Source organism: Drosophila innubila, chromosome 4 (assembly GCF_004354385.1).
Source record: "Drosophila innubila isolate TH190305 chromosome 4, UK_Dinn_1.0, whole genome shotgun sequence".
In the NCBI taxonomy this organism is placed as follows: Eukaryota; Metazoa; Arthropoda; class Insecta; order Diptera; family Drosophilidae; genus Drosophila; species Drosophila innubila.
In genome coordinates, this window is record NC_047625.1 from 1,398,225 (window position 1) to 1,413,575 (window position 15,351).

At 33.9% G+C, this 15,351-nt stretch overlaps 3 protein-coding genes across 6 annotated transcripts; 2 read left to right on the plus strand and 1 right to left on the minus strand.

Annotated features, from left to right (window-relative positions):
- Positions 1 to 805: 805 nt before the first annotated feature.
- LOC117780000 lies at positions 806 to 9,831 on the minus strand. 4 transcript variants are annotated; one of them, XM_034616639.1, is made up of 7 exons: positions 9,685 to 9,831; positions 9,255 to 9,373; positions 8,010 to 8,176; positions 6,936 to 7,629; positions 4,983 to 5,209; positions 2,671 to 4,911; positions 806 to 2,604 (listed from the first exon to the last, which is right to left on the minus strand). In XM_034616639.1, the coding sequence occupies exons 3-7, from the start codon at positions 8,074 to 8,076 to the stop codon at positions 983 to 985; spliced, it is 4,851 nt and encodes a 1,616-aa protein (XP_034472530.1). In that variant the 5' UTR covers positions 8,077 to 8,176; positions 9,255 to 9,373; positions 9,685 to 9,831; the 3' UTR covers positions 806 to 982. The 4 variants fall into 4 exon arrangements, with proteins under 4 accessions (XP_034472530.1, XP_034472453.1, XP_034472292.1 ...); XM_034616562.1 differs by having other exon boundaries at positions 806 to 2,613; XM_034616401.1 differs by having other exon boundaries at positions 806 to 4,911; positions 9,685 to 9,830.
- Positions 9,832 to 10,045: 214 nt separating this feature from the next.
- Positions 10,046 to 13,894, plus strand: LOC117779440 (adapter molecule Crk). The gene is made up of 6 exons (XM_034615680.1): positions 10,046 to 10,370; positions 10,719 to 10,841; positions 11,185 to 11,389; positions 11,468 to 11,596; positions 13,183 to 13,338; positions 13,412 to 13,894. The coding sequence occupies exons 1-6, from the start codon at positions 10,339 to 10,341 to the stop codon at positions 13,670 to 13,672; spliced, it is 906 nt and encodes a 301-aa protein (XP_034471571.1). The 5' UTR covers positions 10,046 to 10,338; the 3' UTR covers positions 13,673 to 13,894.
- A 201-nt stretch (positions 13,895 to 14,095) lies between these two features.
- On the plus strand, positions 14,096 to 14,764 carry LOC117784353 (sperm flagellar protein 1-like). Its single transcript, XM_034622103.1, has one exon. The coding sequence runs from the start codon at positions 14,096 to 14,098 to the stop codon at positions 14,762 to 14,764; it is 669 nt and encodes a 222-aa protein (XP_034477994.1).
- The last annotated feature ends 587 nt before the right edge of the window (positions 14,765 to 15,351 follow it).

The following is a 15,351-nucleotide window of genomic DNA, read 5'->3' on the forward strand; positions in this document are numbered from 1 at the left end:
ACAGATTGACAGAGAATATGCTTATTAATTCACAATGTTGACAGCTTTGTATTTTATTAGAGTGAATTTGATTTTGAAATAAAAAAATTTATTAAGAATTTCTTATTAAAAGTTAACAATGAAATCATATCAGAAATATACTTTAAAAAAAAAATATGTTTAAATGCATTTTCTTTTGAATTGTGAATATTAAAATTGGTGTTATGAAAATAAAAGTAAAAGAGTTTCTGTTTGGATTGCTTAAAAGTCTTAACAATCAACAGCATGGATATACTGATATCGTATTTACATTAAATTGATAATTAGATAAAACTATTCAATATTGCTATATACTAGAACTGTGTATTTTTATAATTAAAAATATGCGCTGAATATTATTTATGATATATATATATATGCCCCATACATATATGTATATATTTGCATAAATTATTAACTAAAGAGCATTTATGCATTTATCCGTTTTGTATGAGTGTTTAAACAAATGATGTGTAATAAATAATTTTAAGGTGTATACACGTACATAATGTGTTATTTATATTTGTATGTGTGTGTGTGTGTGTGTGTGTTTTGCATTGTTTACACATTAAAACGTTATTAATATTACTATACTATATAATTAATTATTTGTATTTCTATTGTATTTGAAATTTTACAACAAATTGTGTAAGAATACTTCGGCAATTAATTTAATTTAATTTCAGCTGCCTTTATTATTTGTTTTTTTTTTTTTTAATATTTGTAGTATTTTGTTATAATTGTTGTTTGTTTGATGAGTTTAATAGTGTTTGTTTTAATGTATGTATTTTTTATATGTATATCACAAGTTTGTAGAGAGTAGAAAGTGGCGATATTAACTACAAATTGGCAGTAAGCGGTGGCAACCAGCAAATTCTCGACACAGCAATGAATAATCAATGAATTATCAATAATATCCGATTATATGGCAGGCTATAGTCGTTGTTGTTGTTGTTTTTGTTGCCTAGCAATCAATGCCATTATTTATTTTATTACTATTGATTTGCGATAAAGCATTGGGAATGCTGCGACTTGGCTTATGAACAGCTATAGCTGCACCTAATTGTTGGTCATTGTTGCTATCAATGCCATCATCATCATCATCCTGATTGGCTCGAAATCTGAGGAAACCCTGTTCAGTAACAATTGCCGAGTTGCCTGTAGAAATATCCAATGGATCCAAAGGATGCTGTTTGTTAGTTTGTACATGCTGCAGGTGATGATGATGACCCAGTGGATGAGGATGTGGATTTAAATGTGGATCGCTTGTTATCAAATTAGTGCATTCAACATTACTGCCAGACATCATGTCATCATCATCCTCCTCCTCCTCATCTTCTTCATCAGAATTATTGTGATTGTAATGTTGCTGTTGTTGTTGCTGTTGCAGATGCTGCTGTTGTTGTTGTTGCTGCTGCTTAAGCGTACTTGTTGTTGTTGTTGCAGCCATTTCAAAATCATTTGTTGCCAATGCACGACTTGGTGCACTGCGTCCACTCCTCTGATAATAATGCGAAGCCAAGGTCTGAGCACCATTAACACGCTTATTGCCTTGCATTAAAGCACGTCCAGGTCCAGGTCCAGCAATGGTACCTGTACGTGGACCTACTGCTACTCCTGCTCCTGAGCCCAATCCCATTCCCATTCCCATACCCACTCCCATACCCATTCCCATACCCATTGTGGAACCATTAACAATGTTGTTTAGAGTGCCGCTCTTTCGGACACCATTGTAATGGGGATTCGCAGCCCGCTCATATGAATTATAACTGGCGTACCGGACACCATTTGAGGAGGAACATGAATTTGTTGAATTGGAACTTCGTCTTTCTGGATTCTCATATGCCGCCCGTTCGAGTGTACCATTATTCTGCTTGCGATCCCGATCCCGACACTTGCTTCTCTTGTGTCGCTCTCGATCGCGATCGCGATCTCGATCTCGTTCTCTTTCTCGATCTGGCCAGCACTCGTCACTGGCATGGGATTCTTCTTTGAAGATGGGTCTTTCAAAATTATTAAATTCATAGCTGGAGTTCTCCTGCAATGGCTCCGAGTAACAGCTGTCGCTTTGCAGTAGCAACATTTGCTGCTGCGATGTACCCGATGATCCTGAGCCAGAAGCCGATCCCGATCCCGAACCAGAGCCACAGCCGGAACCGGAAACGGATGCCGAACCGGAGCTAACAGTATTTTTGCTCAATTTTTGCATGGCAACTGATTCGATAGCATCGATTATAACACCTGGACCTGAACCGGAACCAGGAGCAGAACCAGAACCAGCAACTGCACCTGTGGAGCTGGCACGTAAATCAAAATTGGGATTCTCATAGTGATCGGTTGTGGCGTCTGTCATATAGTCGGCCGACATATAGGCAGCCGACTCCAGTCCCATTATCTGATGATGATGATGCGGATGAGGATGATGATAGTTGAGACGTTGAGATTCGGTTGCAATATTATGATTGACAGCACTACGAATGGAGCCCGTATCGTAGGGTCTCTGGTACATTGGCTCCTGCAGCTGATACTCCTGTGTGCACCTGTGTCCGCCTGGTGAGGCAGCCACGCCCACGCCCACTCCCACTCCTACACCAACTGGAGTTGGACCAGCCAATGAGTTGAGGGCATAGCTATCATCATAGATGAGTTTACCCGTGCGCATTGTGTACGTATGAAGATTCGTATTGGCATTGCATATAGCCGGATAATCATTTTCAAACTGCTCCTGACTGGAACCCGATGTGCAAGGCAGAAAGAAATTGGCGACATTCTGATGAGCCCCACCTCCAACTCCGCTGTGCTTTTCCCGTATGGAATTGCCGTTGCCGGGACCACCAGGTGGACCATGACCATGACCATTAACACCAGCAGCTTGTCCAATCATATGAACATCTCCGTTGATGGCAGCATTGGCATTGGAATTGGAATTACCAGCCACATTGGTCTTTAAGCCCGTCACCCATGATATTAACGTGATGATGGAAATCTCAATGAGCCGTAATGAGAACTGATAGCCCCACTGCATCCAATCCACCTCGACAATAATGGTTTGTGTGATCAATGGACGTGCCGTTGAGATGCAAACAGCTCCAAAGATCTGCAGAGCAGCCAACAAAACAAACAACAAAGCGGTTGCAATGGTTATGTGAATGGCATACGATAGATTCTGATAGCCATGGATATAGTTTTGGGATTTGCTACGCAATATGCGCTTCAGTATCCGATATAGATACAAATAGAGTAAGCCAAGACTAAGGCAAATAAATATATAGATTATCTGACAGATGAGCGATAAAACACGCGGTGGAGGCGGCGGATTAGCCAAACTGGTTGATGGTGATGCAGCAGCAGTTTGGGATAGTGATTGGGATTGAGATTGGTGTTGCTGTGATTGCTGCTGCTGCTGTCGTCGAAAGAATTGTTGTTGCTGCTGCTGCTGGAAATACATGTGATGATTCTGGAGCGTATAGGATTCGACATAATGCAGCGTAATGCACAGCACCACATGAACACCACAGCCAACAACAACAGTCAATGGACGCACTAGCGCCGAATAGCGATTGTTCTTGTGATTCAGGGATTTAAGGAATAGAAATAAGATGAGCACCGAAAAGGCGACCGTCAGGAAGGTGGAGGGTAAATTTAATAGCAATTCGGCGGCAAATATATTAAATGTGCCATGGATATTGTATGCATCGAAGCATAAATAAAAGATGCGCATTATACAAATGGAAATCAGGATGAGATGAATGTATACGAAATAGGATTGGGCAAAGAGATGGGTTAACTTGTTGTAGGTCAGCAGTTTATATAGCGAGTAAACAGCGAGTATTGTGAATAGAACAACCGATAGATATACATGTATATTCCATGCCCATGTCCATGTAGCTGCTCCTGCTCCTCCAGCTGCTGCAGTTGCTCCTCCTCCTGCTGCTGATTTTCTGGGCACAGAGGAATATGTTGTTGTTGTCGCTGCTGTAAACGATGTGGCAGCTGCCTCACCAATTGCAGCTGCTGCCGACGGTGTTGTAACTGCCGACTGAGCCTGATCGCGATCCCGATCCCGACTCCCAATTGATCCCTGCTGATCATTGTAATCCATTTGACCAGGCGACTGTTTGCTCTTGTTGATATTTGGACTGGCTCCGGCTCCATTATCATCTTGATCATTGCTCCGACTACTGCTACTTTCCTCCGCATTCTCCACGGACACAATCGCCGATGCTGGCGGCTGATGATAGCTGACAATTGGACGCTGTGTCACCTGACGCAATAATACAGCTGGTATATCACCTTTCTTGCCATTCGAGCCAAGTATCCGGCGTATATTTGGCAACACTTCCTGCCGTTTACCGCTTAGATCTTGTTGTGACTTGTTTTCATTCAAATGATGATTCTTGTGATCCGCCACTTCGGTTACAATATCATCATTATCATTATGATTAGCATTGTCATTATGATTATCATTGCTACTACTGCGAGATGGCGTATTTAATGCCTTCTTCCGATCAACCGCTGAATCAATTGCCTTCTTCTTAGTGTCTACCACAGAACTGGGATAACTTACATTTGAATTTGGATTCGGATTCGAATTCGATTCGCCAACTGTGCCAGTTAAATCGGGCGGACGAAACGGTATCCTTTCGTGTCCGGGCATCAAACTGGGCGGCGGAATGGGACGTCTGTTGTTGAATGTGACGGTATTGGCCACAAGTCCCTCATTATTGGTACCACGCAACGTTGGCTTATCGGCAAATGGATTTTGATACTCCGGCGGCAAAGGAGGCGTGAAAAATGATCGGGATGGGGGTGAATACGATGGTATATCTCCCGGATACATCGGCACCGTCGGCTGTCCACCTTTAGCCGGGCTTTTCTTTAATAAATTGGGAACTGCAAATGGAATGAAACACACAACAATTATCATAGTTACATAACAACAAACTCAAAATCAAAATATTTACATGACGGCATTGGCGTCGAATTGTACTGCATTGTGTGGCGATGACGATCCCTATCATTATTACTGCTGCTATGATGACGATTTGGATTCGGATACCCTGGATTATTATTACTCTTCAAGATATCGGCATTTGGCGCCGACGTTGGCAGCGCGTGATCTCTTTCCAAATCCAATTCATAAGGCCGTTGCCAAATGCCAGTATTTTGTGGCTGATGTGACGATTGATATCTAAAAATCATCCCAATCAATATTACTTACATATTTTAAATTTGAAACGAACAGAAAGTACTAAGATAAAGTCTATAAAGCACTAAAATACCCGCTGAATATTAAATTCTATTTACATATTAAGAGCAATTTTATTTATGTTTTTCCAAGCGGCGCCAGGCAGTCGAGCGAAAGATGCGCATGTACATATTTTCAATTTGAAACGACCATCTTATTAATTTAAAGCCCCGTTAATGTTACGTTTTATTTACAATTTTATTTAAAAATCTATCGTTTAAGCGGCGCCAAGAAGTCGCACAGGCAGTCGAGCGAACAGGTACCGATCTAATTTACAATATCATGCATATCTTAAGTGTCATTTACTCTTTTATATATGTAAATTACTTAGTCGCTACCTTATATTATTGTATCATGGTCTAAACCATTGTTGTCCAAATGTCGGATAAAGTAGGCTTAAAAATACTTTTCCCAAGCACATGTGATAGGAAATAGTATTATTTAGCTTACTTTGGACATAACTGGTTTAAACTCCCTAAAAGCCAGAGAGAGTATGTTAATTAGCAGCTGTGAAAATCTTCATAAATGAATCACAATGTTTATAAACATTTCATATTATATTTAACATTAATTTTAATTTAATTAATTTTGAAAAATATGGAAGCCCAAAAAGCCTACAAAGAGAGTGGGATATAATACACGTAACATACTTTTTTTGTACTGCAAATTCGAATTAGTATAAAAAACTTATATTTATTTTTTTTTTTTAATTAAAAAAATAATTTTTAATTTTTAACATAATTTATGTAATAAAAATCAGAAATAATTATTATACTTTAACTTTTATATTTGTATATTAATTTGTATTTAAAAAATCAAAAACTAAGAATTATTTGTCAAGTTTCCTAACAAAAATTCCAAAATAAAAAGGTAGTTCAAATATCTTTATATAACATATATAGTTATAATTTTTTTAATTTTTTTTTTTCGTTACAGTTCATAATTTATTTTTAATTGTATTTGTATTTTTAATCTTTAACTTAATTTTTATATTTGGTAATTTTTTGTTTGCCGACTGCTTTTAGTCGTGCATAAATAAATAAATAAATAAAATAAAAATAAATAAAATATTTTCAGTTTTTATTATAAAACTTGACAAGTATTTTTGATCTTTAAAATAAATATACTTAATTTTTAATTTTAATATTTATAATAAATATTTTATTATAATATTCAGGCCTATTTGGCCTATTTTGGGTATTGAATTCACTTTGCGTTGGTGAATTTAAGAAGTCCATTAAAGTGATTAAATATAATTTTTAAAAGTTTAGCCCAAATGCAACGTGAAAAATTACATTTTTTGAAATCCGATAAAATAGGAAGTGAGACCCGGAACAGGCATGATAATAACTATTGAAATTGAAATGTAGTAATTATTTTGATTATTATTATTTAAATTAATTCTAATAATGAAAAATGATTTCTTTGAAAAAATTGAAAAAAATAATTATTATTTTCTAATTTTTTTTATAAATAAATTACAATTGTTACAATCCCTGTTCATTTCTATCTTATTTTATACAAATGATCTGGTACCCTTTATTTTATATTTTAATATTTGTTGAAGTTTATTAATTAATAAAGCCGTTTATTATATACTTAATTGAATATATTAATATCGAATATTTAAAAGAAACATAATGTTGTTTAGCCATTCATAGTTACTTACCGGAGAGTTGTTAACAGAGGCGTTGCGACAGTAGTAAGTCCCAATATATAACTATTGTCTGGTATACTTCGTTTGGTCGTAGACGTTGTTCCATAGGCGACTTTAATAAGGACAGCAGCCAAACTCCGTTCCAAATTGTCCATATCGCCAAGATATCCACTCGATGCAACGGATGAGCTAATACTACTTAATCCGAGTCCGGATCCGTTGTTATCTGTAGCATTGCTTGAAATTGGCTTGACATTATAACGGACACTAGTGTTTGTATTTGTATTGGTATTATATGTTGACGCTGAAATACCCTTGAGATGATCCTCAGCATTACCAGGTATATGTATATTCGGATTCTGATTCTGATCTTCGACTAATATCGATTGCGTTGTGCATATTAGATAAAGCATAATCAGTAAGACGAGACTCATATTGAAATGTGACCGTAGACTTATCGTAGATACTGTCGTAGCAAAGATATTGCTACAGTGCCTTAAAATGATGTTGCATTGGGTGTTACATCTATTATTATTATTATTATTGGCCACTTTTACGGCCTTCTTCTTGGACGATTTTGTTAATTCATTTAATACTGATTGATTATTTTCATCTTGTATTGACATTAATGAAGATTTTACACTCGGAAATATGATCTCGGCTCTTTCTTTATAAAGCGCACTTTGATCACATATCGCAGCTGGATCTGTAATATAACAAAACATTATTAAATAAATATTTCTATTTTATTCGATTTTCATATAGTTTATTAAAAATAATTTCCATTTCTGTATATATATATATTTTCAAAAATACCTTTACATTAAGGTTTATCTAGATCAAATAAACATGTATGTACAAGATGTGTACATATATTTTCATAATTTATCAAAATTTAATCATTTGACAGGTTATTTACCGTCACCGAAACCGATATGTGTTTTGGTTTGATTCCCTGCTCAATAATGTTATTTCTAAAAGACTTAAATACCAAAATGTTCATACTTTGCCAAAATAAAAACTGTTATTCTGGTAAAGCTGCATTGCATTGTATTGTATTATTGAATAATTATTTTCTATACTTGCCTCCGTTGGAACATTTCTCAAGAGCATTTCGAAATTTGACTTTTCTGCGGCGATTTATTGTAGACATGTCGATCTGGTTACTTTTCAAACCCAGAGACAGGGTTTAATTTATAACAACGGACAGGAGCACAAATATTATATGGCCGACATCATTAATGTGGTCATACCTGACAAAAAGAACCGAAAATAAGGTTTATACTTCAATTTATTAACAATATCCTAAGTATTTAAGTAACTATATACATTTGTATAACTATTGTAATTATAGAAAATAATATAATTAAGAAAATAGAAATAAATTACATTTCGTCATTTATTTCAATATTTAAAAATAGATTTTATATTCAATTTTGAAATAAAAATTTAATGATTTCATAATTTTAAAATAAAAATAAAATAAAATTATAATTAATTTCTATGATAAAAAAAAATTATCGAGTATCCGGCTTCAAAAATTCCTTATCCAAACATAGTATATCTAAGATTTTTCCATTCTGATAACTTTTGTTAGGTTTCATATTTTAAAACTCATAGTTCTTATATATGAACCTACAACAGGCAAAATTCGTAGAAATCTTTCTACATTTTTTGCAGTGTATAAATGTGTTGTTGTTTCAATACGATATTTATCGATAAATATCATTGCAGAATTTACAGAGACCCAAAAGATACAATAAACATGCTTCGATCTATCTTAAAAATGAATAACTTTTTATTGAACATTTACAATGCAAGGAATAATAATTTTATATTAATAAAGATACCTATATTGATACAGCAAATAAATTTCAACATTGCAGGTGAGATTTTATTTATTATCTACATTGAATTTCGGATTGAAAGCAAAAAACAAAAAATAACTTAATAAAATTAAGATGTGATATATATATATATATATATATATATATATATATATATATATATATATATTTGAGTATGTAAATAGTTTTTGGGGTCAAGTTTTGTTGCATTTCAACTTGCGCAATAGTTGAATTTTGGAGTAATAAAATGCATTATACAAATAATTTAGCACATTTAAATAAAATGCAATGCAATTATAAACAAAACATTTTAAAAAAAACATATATATATATATAATAAACACACACCAGATTGTCAACATTATGTTTGCAGTATAAAAGTTGATTAAATGAAAAATATAAATAAAAACATGTCGTTCGTATACTTTTATACATACGACTAAATTAATTATACTTCCACACATATACACACATGTAGACATACCTAGATACGCCTACACAGCAGATGAGGTAAAAAGGATGATTATTTCATATATTCCAATCAATCGCATTGTCCAAATTGAATTTTGTTTATAACGCACAAGTTGTTACATTTTAAAGAAACTTAACAAAAAAAAAAACAATTTTCATATCAATCAACATTTTCCGTGTGAAGCGTTTTTGTATGCAAGTGCTTATATACATACATACATGTATCTACATATGTACACTCGAACAAATATATGTATGTATATCTACATCAAACAAGTTTCTTTGCACATATACACACACACACACACACATACACATACAAAATACGCCTTACATACATATACTTGCATGCATACATATTATGTAGACACATGAATATAAGGATGAATTGCATACACGTTAACACGTACGATTTATAAAGCGTAGGGGCGTATTACGCATACCGTCAATATTAACGCCATTTAGGCCACTTTATTTAACTCATAGGCGAACATACGCTTAAATCTATTTCATTATAATACAATATTAATACACGAAATTCACTTTTTTATGTTTGCTCAGGTTTTTCTCTTCTACACAAAATGGCGTAGCTACTAGAGATGAGAAAAAACCCATCGAGACATCGATATATCGATTTTTCGCAAAGTGGGCCTCACTGATGAACCGATAGTGGCTCGACTGTCTTACATCGGTATCCAACACACATCGCTATACGAACTGAACTAGTTCATAAATAATTGGTTTATTCATATATATATATATATATATATATATATATATATATATATATCGATATTTCGTACACATTGTCTGTCTCTACATTAAATAAAGCCTGCTGGTGAAGTAAGACGTATTCGTAGTATAGATAAAATAATTACTCCATGGATAAATAAACATTTAAAAATTTACAGCAAATCGATATAAACGGTTGCACTCCTTAAAAGTCGACAATTTGCACATGAAGTATCGAAATACCAGCATCATCCCTAAAAAGAAGAAGCAAAAAGAGCATACACAAAGAAAAAAAATCAAAGTTAATAGAAATTCTAAACAACTAAATTGGCAAGTGCAGAAATAAATATAAATTATTATTTGATATGGATACATTCGATGTATCTGACAGGAGCAGGTGAGAATGACAACCCTTTATTGAATATTAACTTTAGTTCGGTTCCGGCCGGACATTGTAAAACACTTAAGCTTGTATACATACATGTAAATACTTACAGTATGTAAAGTAACTAAATTGACAAAATTAAATATTATCGTATGTAAATGATTTTTATTTTGTAGAATATTTATTTTCCAACTAACCTGTTCTTTGTATTATAAACATCTTTATTAATAATAAATAATAACTACAAGATAAGGTATTTCATAATTTGTCAAAACAGTTACTTGACATACTGTTCATACATACGTACATAACTACTCGAGTTGATCACTAAAAATTGCTGTTGTTTTTCAATATTTGTAGCTGGTACTTTGGTTCCATGTCTCGACAAGATGCGACCGAAGTATTAATGAATGAGCGGGAGCGGGGAGTATTTTTGGTCCGTGACAGCAACTCAATTGAAGGAGATTATGTGCTTTGCGTGAGGTAAACATAAACAAAACATATATAATTGGGGTATTCCTGAAACATATTTAGTTTTAGATCATACATTTTTCTCATTGAGTAATTAATTATTTAAACTTGAAATGCTGAAAACAAAACAGAATGTAAACAAACACCCAGTGTGACCGAAGAATTTATGTCGAAGCGAACGGTCACACTAATTTAAGATATAAAATAGTTTGCCACAGATTCTGATTATTTTAAATCTTTAAAATTTGATCGTTAAATCTAAATTTAATTGAAATCTGTTACAGGAATTCCCCTAATAAGTATGCAAATATATTTCCAAAATTGATCAATCCCATTAAATGTACATTTTATTTAGAGAAGACACCAAAGTGAGCAACTACATTATAAACAAGGTGCAGCAACAAGATCAAATTGTTTTCCGTATCGGCGATCAATCATTCGAAAATCTGCCAAAGCTATTGACATTTTATACTCTGCATTATCTGGACACCACGCCCCTTAGGCGGCCCGCCCAGAAAAGAGTGGAGAAGGTTATTGCCAAATTTGATTTCGTTGGAAGTGTAAGTGCCACAAATATGATAATGTTATTTTCAACATTACATATATTAAAAAATACGTGTACATATTGATTTTTCCAGGATCAAGATGATTTACCGTTCCAAAGAGGTGAAGTACTCACTATAATACGAAAAGATGAGGACCAATGGTGGACTGCCCGTAATTCTACGGGTCAAATTGGGCAAATACCGGTTCCCTACGTTCAAAGAGTGAGTTCTGATAGACCCCCAATATATTCAAAAACTACCTTATATAAAAAAGCGTTTCCGATGCATTTCGGTTCAAGCCTATTAAAGATATTATTTTCAGATTTATATAATACAAATATAAAGTAAAAAATATTATGCCCAGTTCGGGTATAAGTTACTTAATTTCTTACAAATAACATGCTTATAAGAATAAGTTCGTTAGTTTTATAATTATTGAATTTATCCAAAATTTTCTTTGTTCTTATATAAATAACTTGCTTATAAAATAAAATCCTTTACTCATGGGAATTTATTCTAGTTTATTGTTATTAGATTTTACCAAGGAATCAAACTGAAACACATATCGGTTTCGGTTCCGGTACGTCCCAAAACAAGTTTTCGATAAAAGGTTCTATCTCGTTTTTACCCTTAAATTAAAAATCAAATCAAATTTTCTGTACATAACTTAACTTACATTAAAGTAATTTTTTAACAGAAAGCAAAATGATATATGGTACATACAAAAAACAACACATAATTTAAAATATAATTTATTTCGGTTCCATCTCCGGTACTCAAAATGAAGCGGTTAATTTCGATTAACGGTTCCGGTACCGGCTCAGCTATTATTGGGCGCATTCACCAGCCACGTTTGCTCACTGATAATTTTTGTGATACATATGATACTTCTGGTGAACGGCATCGAAACCGTATCATGATACCAAATTTGGGTGTTATGATACCTGAGCTTGTATGTTATCATAAAAAAAGGCTGCTACTTTGTGCTACTTTTCTGCTTCCGTCAGATTTTCTTATCGAAATACATGAAATGTTTATCGAAAGTTTTTTTTGTTTCAATGTGAAACAGCAGCAGCAGTTTTTCAATAACAGATAATTTATTTTAATTTATAATATGGTTTTAATTTAATTTCCTATCTGCGCTGTTCATAACTTTGATTATCGATCATTCGACTATCAGGTGTTGGCAGAAAAATGTATTAAAGCGTTCACCAGGAAGTATCAGTAGCATACAATTTGTGTGATACTTGATCAGGGAGCATGATTTCTGGTGAATGCGATCATTATTTCCTGGATTTTACTAAAATAAGCAACCCTTTCTACTTGTAAAATACTAATGGTTATTTGTAGTTTTCGCTTTCGAAATACCGTTGTGATTTCGGTTCACATAAATAAATAATATAAAATTACTATTAAATAATATTTATATTCAAATTTAAAATCAAAATGATTGTTGGTCTCGTTTGCAAAATTATTTCCTTAGCTTAATGCTTCGGCTGCCTACGAGAGCACAAAATGTATTGCATCGTGAAGCAAAGGTAATAAGCAAACGAGCTTCGGCTGCCGACGAGGCCACCTATTACTTATTTCATCATGATTGAACCGAAACTAACAAATATATATGAATCGGTTACTAATCGGCTATTTCGGTTTAAATAATTATGGGTTTTCGGACTCAGAGTGTTGTTTAGATTAGGGTTTTAGTTACGGTTACCAAATTTAATCTGTTAATACTGGATAAAGGTTATAGTTTGAATACCTGGTTGCAATAATAAATTATGTATATTTCGATTCGTTTCCGATTGCAGTATGATGACACTATAGAGGAAGATGGTGTGGATCAATCAACTAGCCTAAAGAGCAGTTCCTGCTTAGCACGTTCAAATATCTCGTCTGGCGGTAGCTGTGAACCACCCACCGTATCATCCAGCCAGTTTAGCACCTTGAAGAGGACAGACTTGAATGTAAGACGAATCTTATTTAAATGCGTATTAAGTATTTGTAGCTATTTTATATATATTTTTCTGATTTTCTCAGCGCAAGTTGCCAGCTCGAGCCCGAGTAAAACAGTCGCGAGTGCCGAACGCGTACGACAAGACGGCGCTTAAACTGGAAGTTGGGGATATTATAAAGGTCACGAAAACCAATATAAATGGTCAATGGGAAGGAGAATTAAACGGTCGCAAGGGACATTTTCCATTTACTCACGTTGAGTTTATCGATGATTGCGAATCGAGCAATAATTGTGCAGACATTCGATTAAATAGCGCCAATAACGATTGGGCGGAACAACAATAATTTTTAATTATATATATATAATTTATATATTTGTAACATTAAGGCACTGTATTAAATATTAACGTATAAGTGGAGTTATCATTTATCAATTGTTATGCTATGAAACGTATTGATTAATCATAGATAATTCAAATCAAACCGTTAATCACAATGAAATATTCTTCTCTTGTATGAAGAAGGTACAAAATAAATAAAATGGGGCCATCTCCGTTTATCATAGTACACGAATGTTGTTCAATACTTACTAAATTCGTACAATACATAGCAGATATACTGAAATGAATCATATACGTGTATATGAAAGTTATTTAAAGATATGTATTTTAGAATAACATATCAACGTTCATTACTTCAAAATTAGAAAGCAGAGAAAAAAAATACAAAAACTATTGTTAAAATCCTGGTATAAAATAAAAAAAAGGTATGCCGTTTTCAAGTACGTTAAATTCCAAGGAGCAAGAAAAACTGGATGAATGGCTGCAAACAAAGAATATAATACTGAACAATCGCACAAGACGTGATCTCTCGGATGCCGTGACAATTGCTCAACTTTTTAAGAAACTGGATACAAGCCTTGTAAATATGGATAACTATATATCGCATTGCAGTCTAGCGTTAAAACTGGAAAACTGGGAGACTCTCAATTTCAAGGTATTGCGTAGAATGGGTTTCATATTGTCCGCTTCAGAGTTGGAGGAGCTTGCAATGGGTAAACTGGATGCCTTAAGATCTTTGCTTTATCGCCTGATGTGCATAGGACGAGACGGAGGTGCCCATTATGAAATCTTCCCGAAAATAACATCGACACAGTCGCAGAACCAGGTCCAGAAACCGCCTCAATCCGATCTTAGTAAAAATGCCATTAAGAGAGAGAAACTCGAAGATGATTTTGTTAGCGATGTGTCACCCTCCAAAAATATTCCCTATTCAAAGTACGAAACATTGATGGACGAGAATCGCAAAAAGGATAAATATATTTGCTCAGTTAAACACAAGGTTCAGTATCTAGAAAGTCTCATTTTGGTCAAGGAGGAGCGAATCAATAATCTTTTGGAGCATCTGGAAACACTATCAGGAAGAATATCATCCTAGCAGACTCCACTTAATAGTGATGATAATGATCAACTGAAAGAGCCAGTTATATTCAATTATTACCACCACTTGGTCAAGTAATTGTTTTGATAAAATACATAAAATTCAAAAAAAAAAAAAAAACTGTTGGTATTTTATTATAATAGTTGCTTAAAGTTTGGAAAAGAGTTGGATAAAAGAAAAATATTGCGAATTATTTTTATTAACCCAATTATATATTAGTTTATAATAATCGGACACTGGGAACTAAACGTTATACACAACAGTAACAAAATGAAATAATATTGGTATTCCTGAAACAGATTCGGATTTGGTTTCGTTACAGATTTGATTTCGCTGATTAGCTGTTCACAGATGCTCCGTACAAAATGTGTAGGGCTGCCAGGCAAAATAACAAAGTAATACGGAAAGTGTGATAGACTAAGAGTTTTCGTTTTGATTTAATTTCGATAATATGTGAGACCGTGCATTTCGATAACATTATTTGGCGACTCTTGGTGTTTGTTCCGATTTTCACACTTTTATTTATTACTTTGTGTTTTCCCGCCAATTTTTTTAAATTCTCGAAATAAAATTCAAATCAGTGT